Below are 25,560 nucleotides of genomic sequence, written 5' to 3' on the forward strand. Positions count from 1 at the left end.
TCTCAGCATGTGGGTCATGACCCCTTTGGGGACTGAAGGACCCTTTCACAAGGGTTGCCTAAAAACATCAGAAAATACAGATAATTACATTGTGATTTACAGCTGTAGTCGCAATGAAAGTCATTTTATGGCTGGGGGTCACCACAGCATGAGGAACTGTATTAAAGGGTCACAGAATTAGGAAGGTTGAGAACCACTGCTCTGGACTGTTTGAAGACAATCTTAGGAAAGAAACTCAGAGATGGGATTTTGCTAAGTCACCCAGCATAGTCTTGTACACATGACATTTGTGCTTTAACCTCCCAAGACAATAGAATCACAGACTCACACCACTGTGCCTAGCTTTGCTCTCTGTCACGTTGAGAAAGCTCCTCTCCATCTGCTCTCTAACATTTAAAATTATGGATGTGTATTGAATTTAACCAAATGCTTCTGTGTCAATTAATATGGTTACATGATTTTTTTCTTTAACCAGCTAGTTAACCAGCTAGTTTGGGAGATTTTGTTGGTTTGTAAATATTGTCGTATATTTCTCAAAGACTTGATAATGATATATAATTGGTTTTTAAGTATTGTCATAAACTTATATTTCTCAAACACTTGATCATGATATATAATTCATATATACATATATATGAATTCATATGTAGTCTTTTTTATCTATATGAGGACAGTTGCTAAATGAAGGGATTTAAAATATTGTCTTTATCTGGCATTGATGTTTGTGTAATTCTAGTTCATAAGTACAGCTAAGAAGAATTTTCTTCTTTTCTCTTTTTGAAAGAAATCATAAAAAATACGCTGATTATTCTTTAAACATCTGTAGAGGAGCTGGAGAGATAGCTCATAGCTCAGTAATTAAGAACACTTGCTGCTCTTTAGACGATCTGGGTTTGGCTCTCAGCACCCATATGGTGACTCACAACCATCTGTAACTCCAGTTCTGGAGGGTCTGATGCCCTCTTCTGGCCTGGGGCACCAAACATGCACATTCAGGAAAAACACTCGTACACATAAAAAAGCCCAAATAACAGATAAATATATGAACTATGGAAATCAGTAATACCATCTACAACTGAATGTACTCCTCTTAAGGAATTTTTAAATTATGAATTTAATTTCCTAAATAGTTATAGGAATATTCAAATTGTCTATTTTATACTAGAGGGATTTATGGTAGCTTGCATTAAAATAATTTATTAACAGCTATCAATTGTGCATATTCCTGGTGTTCATTGTGGTAGTTTCATGCCCTTGAGTTATTCCTGAGAGGACCAATGATGGAGGTATTCCTTCTTTGTGAAGTCATGCATTAGTAGATAGAGTTTCTTCTTAGCAGTGTTTTGCCTAGAGAATGCAAATTTTCATGGACTTTTCTTTTGTCCATATCTGTTGGCATCCTGTGTTGCCAGTTCCTTCAGCCCCAACCCTGGGATATGGAAGACAAAAAGATGATCCAGAGAAATCACCACGATGCCATTCCTCAGATCCTAGAACTCAGCCAATCTGTCATTTCCTTTTTGTTTTCTAGAGTTATTTTTTCATCATATTCAGGATTTAGAAAGAATAGAGGGAAAAAATACAACCACAACCACACTGTCTTCCTAAGAGCCAAATTCGCTGCTCTCTGATGGACCATAACACTTACATTTGCCCAACATTCATTTGTCCTAAAGTTACCGTCTCTTGCTAGACACTTGTTATAACTACTGGTGAACAGAGAGGGCTCATTCCCTAAAGTGCTTGCTGTGCAATCACAAGGACGTAAGTAGGGTACTGGGAATACACTTAAGAAAGCCAGACGGGATGTTTTGTGATGGTAATCTTAGCCCTGGGAAGATGGAAACAGGCAGATACTTGGGGCTCACTGGCCAGTCAGCTTAGCCTATTTGGGAAGTTCTAAATTCCAGTGAGAGACCTTGTCTCAAAAATAAAATGAATGATACCTTAGGAATAACCTGAGGTTGGCTTCTGGCTTCCACAAGCATGTACACACACATATAACTGCTTGGCCATTCCTATGAAAATATTGGAAACAACCGACCCATAATAAGAAGTCCAATACGTTTATACAGAGAAATGCCACTGGCAAGATATGTCCAGTATCACATGGCCAGTCAGAAATAATGTCCACAGTGTTGCTCATCTCAGAATACCATCTCTGAGAAGACAGAGCATTGCAGTCTGGATTTTTAAAAAAGTGCAAAAAGAGCTCACCTTCACTGTCACAGCATTCCAGGATAGAAGGGTCCTCTCGAATCACAGCAGTCAGAGCATTGACATCTCCATTAGATGCTGCCTGATACACCATGGTCAGGTCGACTTCTTCAGATGAGTCACCTCCATGAATCAAACAGACCCTCTGTTAGTGTGTGGGGTGAATTCACTCAAAGGATAACACACTCCAAACTGTCACCCACACAAGTGAATCACTAACCCTCCCACCCCAGTGAATCCAGGCAGAGGCTGAGTCAGCCTGGCCACATACTTTCTGGACACTTCTGAGGAAAAGTAGGCCACTGTGGGCCGTTTGCAACATCATGGGTGGGTAAGGAGCCTTGGGATTAGGCGCCTTTGACCTGTTGTGACTCTTTAGGCATTTGGGTTTTCCAAAATTAGAGAGAGCAGGGAGGGAAGAAGGTCCTCCTCCTGGTGTCAGTCTTACTCTTCAAGATCTGAAACGCTAATGGTCTTCCCTTTTGCTTCTTGTTTAGAGGCAGGGTTTCGTGCCGCCCAGGCTGGCCTTGAATGTTCTGTATAGCTGAGGTTGCCCTTGGATTTCTGATCCTTACAACCACCTGTTGGGTGTCGGTGCTGCAGATGGGGGCTGCCACGCCTGATTTCATGTGGATGTTGGGGACTGAAAGCATGCGCTTGCTAGGTAAGCCTCTATGAACTGCGCTACATCCGCGGACGCATTACCTGTCTTCCTAGCACCTCGGTTCACCCATCTCTGGGAGGAGCCTCATGCTCCTCCTCCTGTCTCTTCTGGAGAGTCTCTGCACCTTTTCTGGTCCTGATCTTTGCTGACTGTATCTCCAGATGCCCTAACCCTCTTGGGAGGCACTGGCAGCCTGGGAAAGTCTCTAACAGTAGCCATCTCCTTTCAATCAGGAGCTTTTCTTGTGCGGAGCTGGCTCTCACTTAGCCCCCTCATAACCTATCCACCACCATTGTCCTTTGTCTGTAAGCTGAGCATTCGCTCTTCACTGGGGTCCAACTATTGCGTTTATAATTGGACCTTTTGCCTCGTCTTGCATTTTTGTCTTTTCATTAAAGTCTGTTACTTTTCCTTCCTTCCTTCTTCCCCTTCCTCCCCTCTCCTTCCTTCCTTCCTTCCTTCCTTCCTTCCTTCCTTCCTTCCTTCCTTCCTTCCTTCCTTCCTTCCTCTCTTGCTCTCTTTATCTATTTCTCTTTTATCTCTCTCTGTTTTTCACCTCTTATTTTCAAGATAGAGTTTCTCTGTGTAGCCCTGGCTGTCTTGGGACTTATTCTGTAAACCAGGCTGGCTTCGAACTCAGAGATCCACCTGCCTCTGCCTCCCAAGTGCTGGGATTAAAGGCAGCACCACCACTGCCCCACTAAGTCTGTTCATTTTCAGCCACCTGGGTTTGCATAGATGCTGTTTCTAGAAGAACTAAGGTTGTATGAAGCTTCTTCGATTGAGGTAGCCACCTGTTTATCTCTGCACCTTTGTGACGAATTGATCCAACAGAATTTACTGCCAAGGGTGACAACAGACTGGGTCAAGTGACTCCAGGATGCACAGAGAAGGCTAGGAAGCAATTCCCACGTGGAGACTCCTGGAAGGAGGCCGTGTCAAGGCCCTGTATTACAGCTGCTCCCAGGGTCATTTTCTCCAAGTGTAACTGATGCTCAGAGAACGAATTATCTCAACACTTTTAAAGTTGTGTTTTCTTCTAACATGGACACAAGGCTCAAGTTGGCTTTTCAGTTCTTTGAACTTTAGCTGGCACAAGTACTAAAGTTTTGGTTTAGTTTCTCTGTCCCAGTATTTCTGAGAAACCATTAATGATTTTTAACCAGTTAACCAGTTACAGGGCAAGTTTGTTACTGAGGATGGCTTGCTTATGATGACATTGCTTTGTGAAGTGAGTGACTGCTTTCTAACTTGTCCATGTTTGGTTTTGGGTTTTGAAGCAGGCTCCTCTGCTCATTTGCATGCCGAGTGAAGGGTGCCTGGGACAAACACCACTCGTGTGTGGTCTGAAGACTTTGGAGTCAGACACCTTCGGTACAAGCCGTGCTTGTGCTAACCAGCTGCGTGGAAGTGTGGGCCAGTCACCCTCACATGGCTTTGAGTTTCATCATCTGTAAAATGGAAGTGATCTTGGCAACACTGATAACCACCTCCCTTAAAAAGTTGTGTGGGGTGACACTGCATTAATATTAATCCTACGTGCCTAGGAACAACTAGGCATTTACTAAGCATTTTATGATTTTTGCTCCACTTAAAAATTTGATTTATCTAGATGGCATTGCATGTCTAAAGCATATGTTTAGAAGGGGCTCTCAATTATGGCTATTAAAGAAGTCATGTATCATTTAGAATTCATTACAAATCTTCACGTAAGTCTGGAATCTTGTTACGGTGACTCCCAGAAGAACTAGGGTCCCAACTTGAGAGATGAACCTACTTTCAGCTATACACTCAAAAATGCTGATAGTGGTACATTGGAAGGAAAAGCATTGGCTCCAGGAGTTGCTAAAGGTGACAACAGAACCATGGAGCTTTTTGTTTCTTTTTGATTTGAGATAGGGTATTGCCATGTAGCTCACTATGTAGACCAGACTAGTCTCAATTTTATGGGTGATCCTCCTACCTCTGTCTCCCCTGTGCTGAGATTACAGGTGAATGCCATCAAACCACTGTGGGCTTTTGTAGACTATATGCTATATAATAACATGTTTGTGTACGGTTCATGACTGAGTGTGACAAGATACAGACAGCACCTTCATCACAATGTGGGGCTGCACTGCTGCCTAGAATTAGGACCCAAAATATTTCGTCAGAAGAATTTGAATATCACATTTAATGTGCAGTGTATCTGAATCTGTAAACTACCTACTGGGATTCATGGAAAGGTGGCTGACACTGTCCTATCTGTTGCTCAACCTCCCCTCACCCCGATGCTAGCTTTAATCTGAGCGCTCTCCAATGATCATCAATGCACCACTTTCAGCCAAACAGCTGTTTCAGTGGACTGACTTTGTCCTGATCTCGAGGCAGAGCAGGTGACCTGGAACGAAGCTATTAAGAATTTGCATCATAGTGGCCAAGGTGATGTACTCAAGGCGGTGACCCCATTAGAGTTTGTGAAAAGCAAACATACTCTAGCTGGGATGTTTGAGAGCTGCTCTCTCTCTGTTTCACCACCCATGAATCGGGAAGCCTGAAGTCAGCTTCTAGGTGGAAAACCTGTCTAAGAGGAATGAAGATGAAGCCAAGAGCTGAGAAGAGCTTGGTGAATAAGAGTTGAGGCTTGTTGACATTGCTTAAACAACCAAATCACCACATCTTAGGCCAACAGTATCCTTAGAACATTTACATGTGCCAATACATTCCTTTTATTTGTTCTTGTGACTTATCATTTTGTACCATCTTGTGGGTAAGTTTTAGTTTTCAGTCTGTAAGAGAATTTAAACAAGGACAATGATAGCAGAGGTACATTAGCAAAGAACACAAGGTATTAGATGGATATTAGCACCACAGGAATTGATGTTTAATGCACTGGGAGGAACTCTAGCTGATAACTGATTATAACCATACTGAGGGAGGCGACAGACCCCTTCCATTCTTCAGAGATCAGGGTCATACTGAGATTTCTAGCCTGTGGGTTAAACGTGACTGGAGGAGGCTGGGAATAGTGAAAGTGGCTTTCATTTGTGTCTCATGAGTGGTTCAAGAAAGGAGGTGGGCTTGTTCTGGAGATGATTCCATGAGGTGAAGATCGTGGTCTAGATAGTTTGCATGCACAATATACATTTTACTGTTTTGACCATTTTTAACTGTACAGTTTTATGGCCTTAAGGCATTTTAAGTATTGCATAACCACCTCTTCAAGTCCTTTTCATTTTCCAGAACTCTGTACCCATTAAACAGTAATCCCCACATTTTTCCTGCCCAGTCCCCAGAAAACATTATGCTACTTTCTGTGTCTGTGAATGTGATTCTACATTATTTTCTTTCTTTCTTTCTTTCCTTCTTTCTTTCTTTCTTTCTTTCTTTCTTTCTTTCTTTGCTTCTTCTTTTTTAAAAAAATCTGTGTGGAATCAACAGTAGTTGCCTCTTTGTAACTAGATTTTTTTTCACTTAGCAAGGTGTCTTCAAGGCTCACTCATGGAGGAATATGTATCTGATTTTCCTTCCTTTTGAATATTGAATGATATTTTTTCCTATATATGAACCACCCATACTGCATTTCTCTATTGACCTCTTGACGGACACTTGGTTTTTCTTGGCTATTGTGAGTAATGCTCCAGTGAGCATGTGTGCACAAATTGCTTTGATACTCTGCTTTCAACTATTTTGGGTATACCCTCAAAAGTGGAACTGCCGGATTACATGATTATACTGCCTTTATGTTTAGTTTTTAATAATCCACCATACTGATTGTGTTGATTAGTTTTGCGTTAACTTGAGTCATTTGGGAAGAGGGACTCTCAATTGAGAAAATGCCTTCATGAGATTGACTTGTCTTGTTTCATGATTGATGTGGGAGGGCCCAGTCCACTGTGGGTGGTATCAACCCTGTGCAGGTGGTCTTGAATTATATAAGAAAGCAGGCTCAGCATGCCATGGGAGACAAGCAGTAAGCCATGTTCCTCTATAGTCTCTCTTTCAGTTCTTGCTTCCAGGTTCCTGCTCTGACTTCCCCTAGTGATGGGTTATGACCTGAGAGTTTTGAGATGAAATAAATGCCTTCCTCAAGTTGCTTCTGGTCATGATATTTTATTACAGCAATAGAAACTCCCTACTAAGACACTGTTTTTTAAGGCAGCTTTATCATTTTATATTACCATATCTGCCTCCAGGTTTTAATTCCCCATATCTTGCTGCACTTACTTATTGTGTGTGAAAGTGCATTATTGTTTATATCATCATCTTTTTCAGTTTTAAGTGGCATTTAGTTGTGGTTTTAAATTACATTTCCCTAATGATTGACAATCTTGAACATCTTTTGCATGTGTCTTTGGCTGTCCCTCTATTTTTGGAGGAATTTTGGAGGAATGCTTATTAGAATTCTTTGTTCACTTTGGAATAGGACTGTTGCTGTTTTGTGGTGTTGCCTTGTAGGGATATATGAAGAACCCTATTACTGATATTAACTCCCATATGAGATGTTTAATGCATAAACATCTCATACTCTACAGCTTCCCTGTTTGTACTGTTAATAGTATCTTGCAATTCATTTTGTCTATGTTTCTTTTCTGTTGCCTGTATATTTGCCATCATATCCAGGAAAGCACTGCCAAATCCATTGCTAGATGGATTTCTTTAGGCCTTTTAAAAATAATTTTATGATTCTAGGCGTTATGATTGGGTCTTTGATATGCTGTAAAGTGAGATTATAAGATTATAAGATTTCTTTCCTGTGACTAATTTCTCAAGCATCATATTTTGAAGACCATTACTGAGTGATCTTAGCACCCTTCTTAAAAATTATCTAACCAGTCCAGATAGATGGTGGTGGCACATGCCTTTAATCCCAGCACTCAGGGAGGCAGATGCAGTTGAATCTCTGTAAGTTCCAGGTCAGCCTGGTCTACAGAGTGAGTTCCAGGACAGCAGAGCTACACAGTGAAACTTTGTCTTGGAAAACAAAACAAGGCAAAAAAAGCTAAACATAGATGTATGGGATCATTTCTGAACTCTCAGTTATATTCCATTGATCTATATGACTACTATCTTCATTCCAATACCACACTTTTTTGTTTGTTTGTTTTATGAGACAGGGTTTCTCTGTATTGTTTGTCGGTCCAACCCAGCCTTGAACTCACAGAGATCCGCCTGCCTCTGCCTCCCGAGTGCTGGGATTAAAGGCGTGTGCCACCAATGCCTGGCCCAATACCACACTTTTTGATTATTGCAGCTTTATAACTTCTAAAATCAGGAGAGGTGACAGCTCCCTCTAATTTTGTTTTTCTTCTATAAAACTGTCTGAAATGTCTGGGAGTCCATTGAGATTCTACATAAATTTTTAGAATGAACTTTTACATTTCTGGAAAAATGTCATTGAGTTTCGACGGAAATTGTACTGAGTCTACAAATTTCTTTGGGGAGCAGTGACATCTTGATATGATTTTCTAACTCAGGAAGCACAGGATGTCTTTTCATTTATTGACAGCTTCTTTAATTTACTTCAGTAACTCGTTGTGGTTTGGAGTATGCAAATCTTTCGCCTTCTAGGTTAGGTTTATCCCTAAGTACCTTATTCTTTTGTTACTATTGTGAATAGCATTGTTTTGAAAGGGCTTTTAAGCAAACATTTCTACAATGAAATTTTCCTGTGACTCCTAAGCAGTTAGAAGTAACAATGACTGAGTGACAGAGAAAGGTATCTGAGTTATTAGAGCTTGACAGAAATGTTCCAGGTCACAATCAGCGGTAGCAAGCATCCTGTTATTGAAGATGGGTAGTCTTGGCTAAAAGACCATTCAGAAAATATACTTAGAAGGAACTGGAGTGAAGCACAGAGAAGGGGGAAGGGAAGATCTACAAGGCTTATTAGAATGAGCTCCAGAGTTTGTTTAGCTTAGGATATGCTATGCAGCTAGTGATTAGGAACTGGGAGGCACTTCCCTAGAGGCTGTGTAGAAATGCCCAGTCTAAAGCATGGTGAGTGTAGATCCCAGGCCTAACTCTGTAGCTGGTACAAAGAATTTCTGCAAAAATTAGAAAAGATGTTGCAGAAATAACAGGTACGAAGGAAAATGACAGATGGTCCTTTGGAATCTAAAATGAGGGCAGGAGGTTTTGTTTGTTTGTTTTGTTTTGTTTTTTAATAGAAGATCACAAACCCACTTAATATTTTCCAGTAGCTCTACATAATGAAACAACATACAACCCTTTCTTGTCTCTATGTATCTTTTTACATATGTGTGTATCTGTCTGTCTTTTATCATCTACCTGTTTAGCACCATGAACATTCTTCCCGGGGAGCAAGTTTCAAATGCGCCTTACCTCTCTGTATGAAGCCTACACAGATAGACTTGTGCACAGCTGCATGCAGAGTGAGTCTAGAATGCACACAGAGGGAGAGAGACTGACAGTGGAGAAAATGAGTGAGACATGACATGAATGAATGAATGAATAGGAAGCACCATGTGGAGACATGTTGGCTGTATGGTCTAAAACATTTTGTGTGTGTATATACATGAAATACACAAAGGACCAGAAGAGCATCTTTAAAAAGTTGAATGTCTTGGACATGTTCTGAACCCATTATACTCTCCAGATTCTATAGTGAATTTACATTGTTTATGCTCATCAAAGGCAACCAAGCTTTTTTCCCTCTTAAATGTTGAGAGAGACATGGCTTGCTGCTTTACAGTAGTATTTTTCTACTAACAGGGTAGGCAGAGCTTTGTATGATGATCTCTGTTAACGGTTTGGTTAGAATGTGCTGCCCCAAAAGGTTCATGTATTAGGAGGTTGGCATCCAGTGGTGGTGCCATTAGGTTCTGAGAACAATAGGAGGTTCTAGCCAGGGAAAGTCATGTTGGGGTGGGACCTTGGGGGTCTCTTGTCCCTAGTTCCCTGGGGATTCTTTATGATACTTCCTTACTACTGTGATGCGAACTGTTCTGTTTCACCATGCCTTCACAGACTGAGCCCTCTGCTGCATGAGTCAATATGAATCTTTCCTCCTTTAGGTTGCTTCTGAGAATGTGGTCAGAGCTGTGCAAATGCTCAATAATACAACACACAAGGAAACAGTTCCTGGATAAAATCCTCAAAACCAAAGAACTGTATTTTAAAACCCAACCTTCTAACATTAATTGTGCAGTATAGAGAACACAGAGAAAATATTTCTTGATTTACACACAAGCAGGAGAAACTGGAAAAGTGTGAAGCCACCTGGTAGGTCATGCCTGAGACCATGATTGATTTCTGGGTGTGCTCAAAGGGAATTTTGGGATTACTCAGTGAGTGACTAGTGCCGACATAGTTATTGTAGAAAGAAAATAAAGGTAAAATGTAATGATCAAGGAAAACAAAAACCGGGCTGAAGTAGCATTATTTGGTATTGTCTGTGAGGCATTTCCAGCCTGCTGCGAGAGGAGAAGTGAGACTCTGGGCACTGAGGAACTGTACGGCAGCTTCACAGACTGTTGCATCCAACAAAATGTGAACTTAGAGACAATGCTGAACTTTCTAAATACTCTGATGGGTAAACACAAAAAGATAACATTTTAAATGATTAATTTTTAGCTAAAAAGTGGAAGGCCAGGCAGACATTTTTTTTATATCATCCCTTTCCTTATTTCACATGACCAAAAACCAAATTGGTTTCTGGTTGTATTAGAAATTGTTTATTTAATCCTGAGGGCTTCAGGTATACAGCTCGCTCTTAGCAAAGTTTTGGGTGCTTCCAGGTCCTCAGATTTGACATATGTGAAGGTCCCATTTTTAGAATTTTAATGATGGCTGTGCCCTTGGGTCTCTGTGGAGTTCTTAGGAAAGCGATGGTTACTGAGTCCATTCTGTTGAAGTTGCTTCGAGGTCAGATTAACGCAGCACTGCTTAAGACGTGACCTTTCTGTGGAAGGGTTGTGTCAGGGTAAAGGTCATTTTAGTTTTCAGAGTCCAAACCAGATGGTTTGAGATACTTCCTTTAGTTTATTCTATTTTGAGGATCCCTGGGGGGCTGAACTCACCACTGAGTCACCCATGATAGAGGGATCTGTAGCTCTTGGATTATTCTTTCGGATAGGACTGGTTGCCTCTGGAGAATTTAAATAAACTCAGTCACCCATGGACTCTGCATCTACTATAGCTAGCAAAAGCTTGGTCATAAAGGTATAGCCTCTCTGTCCTTTGAAACAATATGATCCTGTGGGAAGACAAATGTCTTAGGGGTGACTGAGACATCTTCGGGCTTTTATGACGGGCAGTAAAATCATTTAGAGGGCTGTTTCGCAACATTCCCCTAAATTGGATTCCTCTCTTTCCACATAGTTATCCTGGGTACGTGGGACAGTAGAGAAATTACCTCTTGGGGCAAACTAGAAGGGCCTAACTACTCATAAGGAAGTAAGGCTTCAGCACCTTTCAGAAGGTACCAGGTTTTCACGGCACTGTAATTGCTCCATGTGACAACATTGCCACCTGCTGGTGAAGAAGAGTCTTCATGGTCCCCGCCTGGGCTCTGAGCCAGGGCAACACTGATGCTGTTGAGTATAATTCAGAGCCAGTTTGGAGCGGAGTGCTCTGACATACAGAGACAAGTAAAGATGCCTGTCTAGAAGATACTTTGTTTTCCTTTTTCATATTTTGGGGTATTTATTTGTTGATTAATTAAACGATTACCTAATTTTTAAAAGGCAGCCTTGCTCGTTATGTAACCTTGGCTGGTGGGGAACTCACGATGAAGATGGGCTTCAAATGTGCTTCAATCCTCCTGCCTCTTTGTTCTGATTACAGGCATGCGTCCCCATGCCTCGGGTTTTGATACTTTGTTTTCGTTTTCTGAGACAGGATCTCAGTAAATTGCCCAGGCTTGCCTTGAACTCACTGGTTTTGAACTGCTGGTGATTCTCCTGCCTCAGTTTCCCTTGTGCTGAGATTACATGAAAGCATGGTCATTCCCAACTTAGGAAACACCCACAGCATGCATTGTCAGTAATCTAATTCTTAAAAATATGTGCTTTTTAAAAAATATAGAACCTTTAAAATGGGGTAATTTCATTTATTGATGAACTTCAGGTTCATTTTCCAAATGCAAATGGGTTTCTCACCCATTGAATTCTGGTGGATCTCTTGGTGTTAATATATTGCATTAGTCCTTCTTTAATTAGGTAAGTATAAATTTTACATTCGTTTTTTTGTAAAGGGTTGTGTTAGCCCGGGTAGCTTTGGAAACCCAAAAACATATGAGCATTATGTCAACTCTCCTCTGGTTATTCTGAAACAACTATGTGACTATCTTTACCTTTTTCATTTTCTGAGAGTGGTAGGTGATAGAGTCATTTCTTGGGACCTCTGAGAGAGGAAAGAAGTGGTAAAAGAAGCAGGGTTTGGTTTGGAAAGGAGGAGACTCTGTTAAACATTATGCTGGGAAGGAGAGTTTGGCATTGTCTCCTGTAGGCCCAGAATGAATTCTGGTGGGCACAAACCAGAAGCGAGATTTTTGAAGACCCAGAGACATAGAAGGGCACCATTGTGAGCTAGTGCTTTCCAGCTGCAGACTGTATCTCAGTAGGTTCCCATCAAGTGCATCTGGGTCATGCCATTGAGCAGACTGCCCACCTCTGCGTTTCCCTCTATGAAATACGGGTCACCTATGATTGCATGAACAAATCAAATCAAGTTGACGGCGAAGATTAGCCGTCAGAGATGTCTACCAGGAATTGAAATGCAATAGCGTTCCATCATTGGGATAACTATTTGGTTACTTGCCTTAGGTTGCTTATTTGCTTCATAAAAGCAATGAATAAAATCTTATCTGGTGTATAATTGCCCTCCATAGGACCTTATTAAAATATACAGTTGTTTGGGTTATACAGCTTTTCATTTATTAAGGAAAAATTCCTAAATTTTGGAGACTATGAGTAAGTGCAGTGTTTGAGATATTGTGTATTTGCTGATTTTATTAGCATATTCTCTCCAAAGTGGCAAACTGAAGAGGTGTAGACATAAGAAGTGGAGGTTTATGGTTCATATCCGTTAAGATAAATGGTAAAGTGATGGAAAACAGCATCTTTAAGCAGTTTTGGAAGGCTTGCCCTTAGCATTGCTAAGAGTTGAATCCACCCTCAATCCTCACAAACTGTGGATATGTAGCTTAAGCAAAGTTGTCTTAAACCATTACATCAGAGCTCTAAGCACACAATTTCAAGATACTGAAAAAGTGACAACAATAACAACAACAAAAACCCTATGTTAATCTGAATCTCTTTCTGAAACCCAAGCAAATTGTTGTGTACCATTGAGAGTCCAGAAGTCTATTGGTAAACAAGAAAGACATCCCTAGACTTCAACCCTGATTGCACATTAGGAAATTTGCAACAAAACATAACAACAAACAAACAAAACAACTGATGTCTGAGTTCTATTCTTGGATATTTTGATTTTATTGGCCAGTCATTTTACATTTTCATTAAAAAATTATCAAATCCAAATAAGAAGAAAATATGTATGCAAAGGAAATCTGCATTAAAATGTTGGTGTTGGTGGCTGTAGAGACAGCTCAGTGGTTAAGAGCACAGGTTGCTCTTACAAAGGACCCAAGTTCGATTCCCAGCACCCACATGGCAGCTCACAGCTGTCTGTAAATCCAGTCCTGGGGAAGCCCTCTTCTGGCCTCCAAGGACAAATGGACACACATGTGATATGCAGACATACATGCAAGCAAAATGCCCATACACATATAAACAAATACAATTTGTAAAACAAACAAACAAAAAAACCGGTGTCTTATAGATACTTACTTTACTTATAGGCCAGGAGGGGTTGTAAGCATACCCACCCCTTCCTAGGACCCCTTAGTTCTACCCATTGCCTGATGATGCTGGAGGGGGAGGAGGGTTGTTACCGGGAGGTTAGCTTGGATGCTGGGATCTAGTTGTATCAGAGTGTGGAGTCACAAGCATCTCCTAAGGTCCATCTTCTCCAGCCACCAAGACACTGAACTCTCTTTTGTTCTCTGTCTTGAACTCCAAATAAACAAAACAGAAGACCTATTTCTAGGTAAGTGGTAACAGAAAAGACAAGAAATAGTCTTAAGTAAGGGGTTAATAGGTCCTAACAGATGTGAGGCCACAAGGTAAGAGATAGGAGAAAGAAAATTCTGGAAGATGATGCTTCCTGAAGTCAGTGTGGCCCTCAGAGGCCAGAACAGTGGCCTTCGATCTGAGGCTGAAGCCTGGACTACTGTCAGCCACTGGGCAGGCCCAATTGACTGGACTAGAAACGTAGATCCCAAATATTGTATGGTGTTACCTCTGAGGACAGAGAGACTGTGGAGGGATTTGAGAAATTGACCGAAATTCTCTGAGCTCCTGTGTGGGTTTGGCTAACACTGAGGCCATTCTTAAAAAGGTGTTTAAAGAGTGCGTGTGTGTGTGTGTGTGTGTGTGTGTGTGTGTGTGTGTGTGTGTGTGTGTGATATGCGCATGTGAGTAAGGGAGTGTGTGTGTGAAGGTCAGAGAACAGCTTTTGGGATTAGGTTCTGGCATTTCCTTGTGGGTTGCTTGGATTAAACTCAGGTTGTTTGTGCTTTTTCGGCAAGGGTTTACCGGCTGAGCAATCTCACTGGCCCTGGAACTATTGTAACGTCAAAATAAACAACAGCTAACAGTTTTGAGCACAAGTTATTTATAACAGTATAACCGTGTTACTATAAATAGTTTAGGGTTTTTCAATATAAACAAGATTATATAATGCCAGATTATAAACAAATTACCATGTCAAAATATTTAAAATATTACTTGTAAAATATGACAAAAGGTGAATGACTGAAGTTAACACAGCTAATTTCATAATTTACTTACTACTAGATATTTAAATACTCCTTTTTTTGCCTCAGCCTCAAGGATATTGCATACTAATAATATTCTTTGTAAATAACAGTGAAAGACTACTGTATCATTTTCAACTGTCATTTCTTTTATCCTAAGAGTTTTTCCATCTTTGTGGACATTTATGAATTAGCTATCTACTGTTATCTTTTATACCCTATTACTTCAAGGCATCAGTCTGCCAGATGAGCTTCATATGCAGTAAGGACCCTAACCTTTCATCCGCTAGCAAGGCTGCAGTTATTGTCTCCTGTTTGCCTCTTAAGTTCTCAGTTTGGCTTTGTTAATTTTTGTTTGGTTTCAAAAACAGGCTTTTCAGCAATTATATAATCAAAAATCAAAAATACTGCATTTAAAAACTTACATCATTGCATTTATAATTGGAAAGGTTTCCCTTGTTGAGCTTTATACTGCCTTATTTATAAACATTTAACTGTGCTTAACATTTCTTTTTCAAAATTATTGTTGTGTAGTTAGTTGATTTTATCCAGTCAATTATTCGGTAATTCCTTTTCCCCCACTAATTTATAATGGCCACCTGGTCAGATACTAAATCATCAAGAAGTTGGAGGAGGGGCCTCATATAGCCCTTGCTGTGTAACTATGGCCTATGGCGTGGGAAGCGGGGACCTCCTAGAATTACCCACTCTGCCATGATTCATGCATGAGTTTGGCGATGCAACCAGTGTCTGCCACGCCCAAATTCCGGGCTGTCATGGAAGGTCCACAGTAAAGGTTCCTAGCTTCTTGCTGTTGCCGTTGTTGCTGATTCTTTCAGTTTTGAGATTCTAAGACCGTTGGGAACACTTTGGAAGAAATGAGAATGCACAGATGGTGTTAGCGAAAAGGACCTCACAAGCACTTCCAGAGAGCACCTCCCACCGCATCCATTGCTACTGTGGGGCTCACGGGGTCTTTGGAGGACTGTGTCACTGTCTCAGTAACATTTGCAATTGTGAAAAACCCTCACATAGTGCTTCGTCTACACCAGACACCGTGATGAGCACTCTTTATACATCTAATCATTTAATTCTCACCTCAGGAAGCGGGAACTGCAATTATTTTCATTTTGTGGGTGAAGGAATCCAGATTCTGAGTGAGTGACTTACCCAACATTGCATGGGTAGTAAGTGGTGAGACCCCACCAAGGCTGAAGGCTGTTAGGCCCAGATCCTACCCTCTGACCCATAGGTACCATGGCCTGTAACTGCTCTGGCACTGTGGTCTGTAATTGCCTTTCCAGCAGCATGCCAAGACCCCGTACAGTCCATTGAATTTCGACCTTTCTTTGGTTCAGGATGGACACTTCATATTTCCTACATTCCATTCTGTCTTACAGCAGCCTAGTCCCCATTCTCCACTGTTGTACAAGCTTTGTGGCTCAGAAGTGTCACAGCGTTTATGCTCACTGTAGCAAAATACGTTTCACAGTCAACCCGAAGTTGGAAGCACAGCAGTGACATTCATCACACAGCCAGGGGAGGTGGTGAGGCTGGTGACAGGGGCACAATGGTGTGTGTGTGTGTGTGAGGGTTTTCTTAAAACGTGAAGGTGGGGGGGGTGCCAAAATGACCAAGCAATGAACAGTTCATGCAGAAAGGGAGTGACAGTCTTAATTTTTTTTAATTTTTATTTTCTAAGCTTACTCTAAACTGACACACACACACACACACACACAAACACAAACACACACACACAGAGGGAGGGGGGCATTTATGGACCATTTGAATTTGTAAACAGAAAGTTTAAAATTATTTTCTACTGGATAAACCCAGTAATAAGTGAAGTCTATTGTTACTTACACAGGGCATAAGGATACTTTGGTTTGTCGATATACATCAATAAAATAAACCCCATCATTTTAGACAAAGGGTAAGGAGGTAAGAAAAGAGCAGTAGCAACGTCCTAAAATCTACCTGTTGCCAGGGAGCTCAGTTTTCTTCTGCTGTGGTTTTCAGCGCCTATCAATTGAAAACAGGTGCTCTGTCATGAATCCTTTACAGAGGAGAAGATAGCTTGAGCTTTGGGGAGATGGCTTGTCCAAAGAACTTTTTGTTTGTTTGTTTTTTCAAGACAGGGTTTCTCTGTATTGTTTTGGAGGCTGTCCTGGAACTCGCTGTGTAGACCAGACTGGCCTCAAACTCAGAGAGCTCTGCCTCCCGAGTGCTGGGATTAAAGGTGTGCACCACCAATGCCTGGCTTGGAGAGTCATTTTTAACAGTCACCAGCACTTCCCAAGTCATCACTATGGTCTGGGATGACTCCAAGGGCTTTACATATATTACTTTATTAAATCTTGATGAAAATCTTAATTACCTTTTCAAGTCACCTACGGCTCACAGTAGCACTTACTAAGCAATCACCATGGGCCAGACACAGCTCCAGGTACTTTGTGTGTATTAATCAATTCAACCTGTGTATCACACCCTTTTAGCACCATCATCTTGGCTTACATGGTGAGAAGAGCTAGGTGTGGAGACATTAAACAGTATGAGGGACCCTTGGAATCTCAGCAGTCTGTGTGGCTTCAGTGGCCATACAGTTCCCAGGACCCTGTCACCAGGAATCCCTCTGGGTTTCAGCCCTCACATGGGAAGAAGTAGAGTGTGGGGTTATATGTTCATTAAGTTAGCGTCCAACTCTAAAAGAGCCATTGTTATTTATAGAAAGAGCATGGCTGTGCTACCATCCCCCAAACAGAAACAAACACAAAGAGGAAGCAAAAGAGTGGGTAAGAATATCTAATTTAACTAAGGAGATTCCTTCTGTGAAATACCCACATATTATAAAAACCATAATAATTAGAATAATGAGAATCTTACTCAAAACATAGTGATTACTATGGCAGTATGAAGCTGAGAAATTTGGGTGGTACCCAAGTGTTAAAACAGCAGTTTAGGATCCATCTTTAAATAGCTTCTACAGCAATCAGAAAATAGATCATTTTGCATCCACTCAGTTCCTCCCTGTGTTCAATGGTCCCTACCGGTCAACCTGCTTATGGCCCAAAGCCTAGGATGATGTTTTCACAGAACATTACGTAAGTGAAGAATAAGAGCATCGATTCAGGTGAATTTAGACGTCCCCTCAACGATTTAAAAGACAAGATGTTAAAAAATAGCTGTGAGTTCTGACTAAAGGTGTGGTCCCAGAGATGAAGCTGGCAGGACCACAACCAAGGTACAAGGGGCTGAAAAGATTCTTTTTCTTTACTGGGGCTGTTCTATGTGCCTTTGTTTACAGCACCCCAGGTCTCTGAACTGTCTTCTGGAGAAATGTCAACTTGTTGCTACACATAACAAACTCCTGGGAGGGACACTCGGATGCTGAGGGGGGCTCAGAAGTTTCTGTGATGGAAGCCAAACCCTGTCCATGCAAATCCTCCTGCCATCCCAGGGCTTCCATGGGTCACATTCCAGGGCTTTCTCACTCTTTGAGCCCCTCCTCCTCTCCCCTGCTCAGATGCTGGGGCCATTCTTTACTCCACAACCCAGCTTCCACAGAGTTGGTTTCACCCCACCCTGGAAGAGCTTGGGCTGCCACTGTGAGCTGAGGTTTCTTGGCCCATTTCCCTGCAGAAGAAGCCCAGTCCAGGGGCAGCAAAGGAAGACTCAAACTGTGCCACGAACTCCAGGTGTCTCACCGTTTATTCTCCTAGTGCTACAGGAGGGTGGTGGGGTGGCCTGGTGGCAGAGAGAAGCTGCATCTTGGGGTGAAGGATAGTGTGAGGAGGCACTGGGAACAAGAAGCCTGGGTTAGCACGGCTGCTTTTCCCTTATCTTGTTGGCTTGGGCAGTCATGCAACCTTGGGTAGAGACAAATGGAGTCTATCTCAGAGTCTGTGGCAAGGATTAAACGAGACGGCTGGAATGAAGAGTTTGCCTCAGTGCCCACTACAGGAAATGGAGCTCTAGCTCTTTTTATAAGTGTCACTAGAGGTTGATGGTCTTCCATGGACTGTTTCTCTCTGGAAGCTGATACTCATGAGTGCCGTGGAGCCATCTTGCTAATGAGGAACTGGGAGCAGGTTGGGGTAAGGCTATGAGGAACACAGTTCTTCATTATATAAAGCAATACTACACTATTGGTCTGTGCTTATTCTTGTATTGCTTTTTTCTTTAAAAAAGAAGTTATCAATTTCATAAATAGGAAAGCTTGGCCCTGCTATAATCAATTTACATCGAATACTGCAATACCCGCACATGAACATTATAAAGGATTTGAACAATACTGTGAAAACTAGAGACACACACCATTTGAGAGCAAGGCACACTCTCACTTGAGTAATAAGGGAGATTCACACAAACTACAAAAGTGCAACTTAATTTTTAACAAATGAGAAGACAATAATTTCAAAAATCTCAATGTCATAAAAGAGTCTATAGGAATGTGCCAGATAAAAATAAATGAATGCAGCATGACAATTAAACAGAATGTCCCTGAATCTAGCCTGGGAGGGGGCGTGGAGAGAGCAAATAATAAAGTGGGCTAAAAGATTGCATCATGTGAATCTGGTTGGAAACTATTTGAATATTCTTTATATTACTACTGTATGTCTTCTATTTCTATAAATTGAAAATCGTTCTCAGGAGCTGGGGAGATGGGAGATGGCAGAGAGGGAAGAAATTCTTGCTGTGCAAGTGTGAGGATCTACATAAAAAGCCAAGTGTGTGTGTGTGTGTGTGTGTGTGTGTGTGTGTGTGTGTGTGTGTACCTCCTATAGCGGGCAGTTACAGAAGGATTGCTGTTGCTTGCTGGCCAGCCAGTCTAGCAAAAATGGTGAGTGCTGGCTTCACCAAGAGAGCCTGTCTCAAGGGATTCAGCAGATAGAGATAGAACAGGATACCGGTATCTTTTGCTGGCCTTCCTATGTACATCCCAACGTGTGCATATACACTAACACCCACCCCCGTCACACACAAGAGATTATTTTCAAATAAAAAAACTGAGAAATGATTAGACCACTTGCCTGTTATGTGCATATATTTTATGTTCTGGGGACACATTTATGAATGGAAATGCTTCCTACGCAGAATGCAATGACTTCTCCTTCCCCAATATGACCAATGATAAACAACAATCTTTTTAGCAACCAAGTGCTGGCCTCAGTTTTCACAAACAGAAACACATGAAGGACACTTAGCAAGCACACACATGCACCTATCAGCAGAGAGTTAATCATGGGGTGAAACACTCATGATGTTAAAAGGCCAATCCGAAAATCCGAGACCCAGATCGCTCATGACAATAGAAGCAGCAGAACTGCACTGAATGCTCCACAGGCTTCCAGAGAATTTAGAGCACACTCCGCATGTGGCAAACACTGGACCCCTGTCTTCCTGTGGGATGGTGTCTAGCCCAGCCACACGCCACTTTTCACACCAACCCAGGCCCCCCCTGCACTCAGATCTTTGCTTTCTCGCCTTGGCCCATATCTTATGGGTGGGGATGATATTGGTTTCATCAAAATAAAAGCTAGAAGCATAGTGTGTTTTCTTTTATTTTAGGTGGCAAAATAGTGGCCCCAGAGTGGGGACTCCGTAGGCAGGAGGTACCCTACAGAGATGCAACGGAGCTGGTGAAAGTTGCCAATCACATCATCCTCCTAGTGTCCAGCACTCAATCATGCCTCCTTAAAGAGTAACTGTGATTTCTTGGTAAATATCTGTCACATACTCCCTTCTGTTCATCCCCGTCAAAGGTGCTGGGAAGGGCAAAGGGGAGGAATGCTCAGGTTACTGGAGGTACTAACAGATTGAAGCCTTGGCAGCCTCTGGAATGGATTAGTCTCTCATAACCAGTCTCAGGAGCTGGCTGATGGGAAGAAGTGGGCAGAACAGCGAAGAAAAAGAACCAGCCTTGGTCAAGAAAGACCCAGAACTTTGGCAAAGACATTCTTCCTTTCATCCTCTTTCCCTCTGTTCTCCTTTCTTAACCAGAGACAGATAAGGCTGAGCATCAACTCAGAGGCAGCAGAGAACTGGACGCCAAGTCTGTGGGTGGTGGTTTACAGTGCACTCTCCCTTCACCTCAATTGTCAATCAGAACACCAACCTCAAATCCAGTCTTGCAGCCTGAAGCCACCAATCGAGCCCAAATGACTCCCCCTCTCCACTGTCCCTTTTGCCTGATCTCCCTTGCTCTCTTCTTCAGATCCTTTCAAATGTGCTTATCCTTCCTTTGGAGACATCTGGATGTGGCCCTGCAGTTGTAACTTTTGCTTTTTCAGCAAAACACAGCCCCTTTGTTTGGCATTACCATTTTAGATGAGAAGTCAAGTTTTAAAATCAGTGTATTTGTATGCTGATCTAAAATTCCATGAGATTAACAGCTTGATTGCAAAATGAAGTGGTTCATTGATTTATTTTGTTATTGTTGTTGCCTTCATTTACCTGTTAAGTTTTATAGTGCTCAGTAAAACAATATACTGTGGCAAAAAGAGCAGGGTTGGGGGTTTGGAGAGAAACAGGTTAGGCTGTGATCCCTGCTTTATTGTCCTACTCTGTGGTAGTGTTAGGTTAGATCACAAGCTTCCCAAATTCTGCTGACAAAGGAATACAAGAAAGAGGCTGATAGAATTCTAGGAGTTGGTCTAGTATAGTCCTTAGCACAGGAGGCTTGGTGCTCAGTAGACATCAGCTCTCCCAGGGTGCTATCCTCTCGAAGTGTCTGTTCAGAGGAGGTACCAAAGAGATGTTCTCTCTCATCTACATGCCAACTTTCTATAAACCAAAATAAAATGGATTTTTACCAAAAATCATGTTATGTTATGACTTTGCCTTAGGTGATGGGGGAAGTCCTTCTGTGTATATGTAAATAAAGCACTGTTGGCCAATAGAGAAGCAAGATAGGTGGGACTAGGAGTCCAGGAGGATTCTGGGAAATGTAGTGAAGAGAATAGTCGCCATGTGATCCCTGGAGAAGAGAACTCAAGTCTGCTGTTCCCGGGAAGATAATTCCTTATAAAATATATATATTAGTAATTATGGGTTAATAGTTAAGTCAGAGCTAGCCAATTAGAAACCATAGCAGGCCAGGCGGTGGTGGCGCACGCCTTTAATCCCAGCACTGGGGAGGCAGAAGCAGGTGGATCTCTGTGAGTTTGAGGCCGGGCTGGACCGACAGCCTCCAAAACAATACAGAGAAACCCTGTCTCATAAAACCAAAAAAGAAAAAAAAAGAAAAGAAAAGAAACCATAGCAGACAGCCAACTGCTTCATAATTAATGTAGTGTCTCATGTGCTATTTGGGGGCTAAGTGGCAATGGAACCCAGGCAGCTGGTGGGATAAATACATTACACTTACGTCCTAGTTTGGTCTTCTAGCATTGGACTGAACACCAAATCAAGAGCAACTTGAGGTAGGAAAGGTTTATGCCATCATGAAGGGAATTCAGAGCAGGGGCTCAAGGCAACCTTGAGGTGGGAACTGAAGCAGAGGCCATGAAGGAGTGCTGCTACTGGCTTGCTCTCTATGACTTGCTCAGCCTGCTTTCTTATACAACTCAGGACCCTCTGCCCAGGGATGACAGTGGCCTGGGCCTTCCCACATTAGTCATTATTCAAGAACATGTCTCCCCAGACTTGCTATAAGCCATTCTGTTGGAGATATGCTCTCAGTTGAGGTTTCTTCTTACCTGACAACCCCAGCTTGTATCAGGCTGACAAAATACTACCCAGAACATCTTTCTGCGAATATTCATTTCCTGTAGCTTTAAAGAATGTGTTCATGTCCTAAGTCCTGGAACCTATGGTTATTGCTTTATAACACACACACACACACACACACACACACACACACACACACACACACACTTGCTTTAGATATGAAACAATGGGGTTGAGTCATAGATTATGAGGCATTTCTCCTACATTATCTGGAGCAGAAGGAGTTTGAGACTTGTATCATGTACTGCACACACAGAGGATATAAATATACACAGCTGGGTAGACAAAGATGGAGGCAGAGATAGAAATAATAAGGTCATGACAGCCTGAAACTGGAAGAGGCAAGGAAAGATGCTTCCCTGAAAGTTCTAGAAGGAGTGTGCTCCTGCTGACATCTTGATTTCATACACACCTTCCAGAACGGCGAGATTTCTGTTGCAGGCACTCTGTGGATGGTGCTTCCTTACAGCAGCTCAAGGATACTAGCTGACTGTGCTACCCTGAGCAGAAGACACGCCCTTCCTCTTACCCTGAGCAGAAGACACGCCCTTCCTCTCATCTTTGCAGCAACGCTTCTACAAGAGACCTAGGCTGCGAGGAGTCTGCAGTCCCGAGTGGCTGCACACACTCCACTCAGATCCATGTCCCAACACAACTGCAGTAGGGCCTGGCCTCCTCACTGGGGCCAGCACTGGGGACGACTGGGACAAAGGAGGCCATGGAGAGTGGCTGTGTCTCCTGTTTGCTCCCTGAGGTCAGGGATTCCTTCAGACACAGCAGAGATTTTCTTTCCGTGAGTTGTGGCGGGGATGAAAATGTAGACGCCCCTCAGTTCTGGAGCACATTGACTTGAGGAGTAGGAACCTCTGTGTTCTGTAGTAAATCACTTTACTACACTCCTTTCTTGCATGTGGGCCTTGAGAGGGAAGACAGCCAGGTGGAACACGTGGGATCAGAGCTGTTGCTATGGTGAGAGCAGAAAGCACAAGACACAGGAGCAGAGAGTCTTGCAGACTCAGGTTTTTTTCCCTCCAAAGTATACAAAGCAAGCTAGAGCCTGGGTCAGTTGAATAACCTGGTCCTGAAGCCTGCCGAGACCTTGTAGATATGCAAAACCATCTATAGCACTGAGGAGACTGAAGCCAAAGCAGAACCATCAGCTCAGGCAGCTGTGGAGGCTTGAGCCAAGACTTGGCAGAAAAATATTGTCACAGAGATTTACCTCCCTAGATCCCTGCATGTGGCTCCCCCATCCTCTGCACAACCATGAGCTGACTTCTGGCCTGAGCTTACCTCCAGCAGTTGCTAGGCCAGAGAGTTTGAGGAATTGGAAGCTTACAATTGCTTTGTTGTCTACACAGAGAGCACCCAGTAGTAACAGGTCCTCTCTGTTAGTAACATGCAGATTGGGATTATTGCAAGAGCTATTCTGAGCTGCTCTATGCCTCACTTATCCCTCCTGAAATGTTAACAGGATGAACTGAGCAGTTCACAGTCTTTGCTTCATGTTGGAGCATCCTGGGGATGGGGATCAAGACCATATCCATACCCATCTTTTTGAAAACACCACAGGTAGGATCCAGGCATCACCATTTTCCATGCCTCCCAATTCCTGGCCTATTTCTTGTCCAACCAAGTTCAATATCTAGTGGACTGTGTAATATTCACTGCAGAACATTATCCTCTGAGCTGAAGAGCTGCCGTTTTCATCAGAGCAGCTGTGGTTACTTGCAGGAGACCCTCAAAATGGAGCCTCCTGACTGTGAACACCTGATTGTGAACATTCCTTCAGGAAGGAGGGATTGGCGGCAGGTGGGGGGGTCGTTGGAGTCTTGCCTTAGATTCTGTCCACTCCCTCGCACACATCTTAGACACTTGTCTGTAATTTTACCCTAAGTGCATATGGCCTTGGGGCCCTGGAAGGTGCTAGGATATACAGCTGTGGATGGTTCAGTAAGAGGGGACTTCATCTATGCAGTAATAGAGAAGTTATCAACCATGTTAGGGTGAGGGTTTTTGGTGGTGTGGCGGGTAATGGGTCACTCATGATTCTATAAACAACTCATCTTTGCTCTGTAAGCCAGTCCAATAAATTCTTTGTTTTTCTCCCAGTCCTTGATGCTCTATAAGGAGGAGATAGACATTTGTCTACATGTCCCTAGAGAAAGTTTCCAAAACACATTAAAGCTTCCTTCGGAAGAAATGTCTCTGTCCATATATGCACGTGAGTCTGGTGCTGTTGGTTTCAATTCTGTGGTTGTTAGGATCCGTAGCAAACCCCTTCCATAAAGTTCCATACTCTGCCTACTTTTATGTATCTCCTGAAGAGTTATACCATTCCTGAAGACACTGCAATGCCAGGCTGAGGCATAGAGTAACAAAGCAAGTTTCCATTTTACCTCCCTGCCATCTCAGACATTAAACTGAAGTGATCACACTCAGCTTTCCAGTCATTTTACCAGAGTCTGCTGAATTATACAGTATTGAAGTCTATTCAGGTTTTAAAACTTATCAGGCTTTCCCATGCTTTAAGGTACAGGAAGGGTTGGTGGGGTGAGAGAACACAGGGACCTCGCTTCTGTTCATTGTCTCTGAGCTAACTCTTAGTGACTCCCTGCAGTTCTGAATGAAAAAGGAATGCAATCTAGCAACCCAGCAGTGACTGAGTGCCTTAAACTGGAGGTCAGGAGGAGATCAGGTGGCATTAAACCCAGCAAGAATGGCAGCAGCCGCGATTTGAAACACTGTACCTCAGCAATCTGGCAATCTGCTTCCTAAGTATCATTTTGGATTTTTGTAATGGCCCTACTGCATAAACATCATTTCCATCATGTTCCTGCCCAGGAAATGAAAGCCCAGGGGAGGTTAGGTAAGATGCTAAGGTTGCAAAGCTAAACTGACTTGCCATTCAGAGCTGTGACTGCAGGAGCCTCTGTTTCCAGCAAGTACTAATTTCAGAAAGGAGGGAGATGTGCAGAGATAGCAAGGAAAGGGTTAATGTTATGGGAAGATGCAGGTAGGGGGATTGTTGCAAATTGCCCCTGTAAAAGATGCTGCAAGGAGATATTCTAAACGAGCACTTAGGTATGTCTTAAACTCACTCCAGATAGAAAGCCCCACGGTGGGACAG

At 42.5% G+C, this 25,560-nt stretch overlaps 1 protein-coding gene across 1 annotated transcript in view; it reads right to left on the minus strand.

Moving 5' to 3' along the window:
• The window catches only part of Ankrd55 (ankyrin repeat domain 55), a 99,777-nt gene that overhangs the window by 72,279 nt on the left and 1,938 nt on the right, over positions 1-25,560 (minus strand). Inside the window, exon 3 of the mRNA XM_013125432.3 lies at positions 2,218-2,340. Within this exon, the coding sequence (XP_012980886.1) occupies positions 2,218-2,340 (123 nt within the window). The remainder of the gene's footprint in view (positions 1-2,217; positions 2,341-25,560) is intronic.

Source organism: Mesocricetus auratus, unplaced genomic scaffold, assembly GCF_017639785.1.
Source record: "Mesocricetus auratus isolate SY011 unplaced genomic scaffold, BCM_Maur_2.0 Super-Scaffold_100020, whole genome shotgun sequence".
NCBI lineage: Eukaryota > Metazoa > Chordata > Mammalia > Rodentia > Cricetidae > Mesocricetus > Mesocricetus auratus.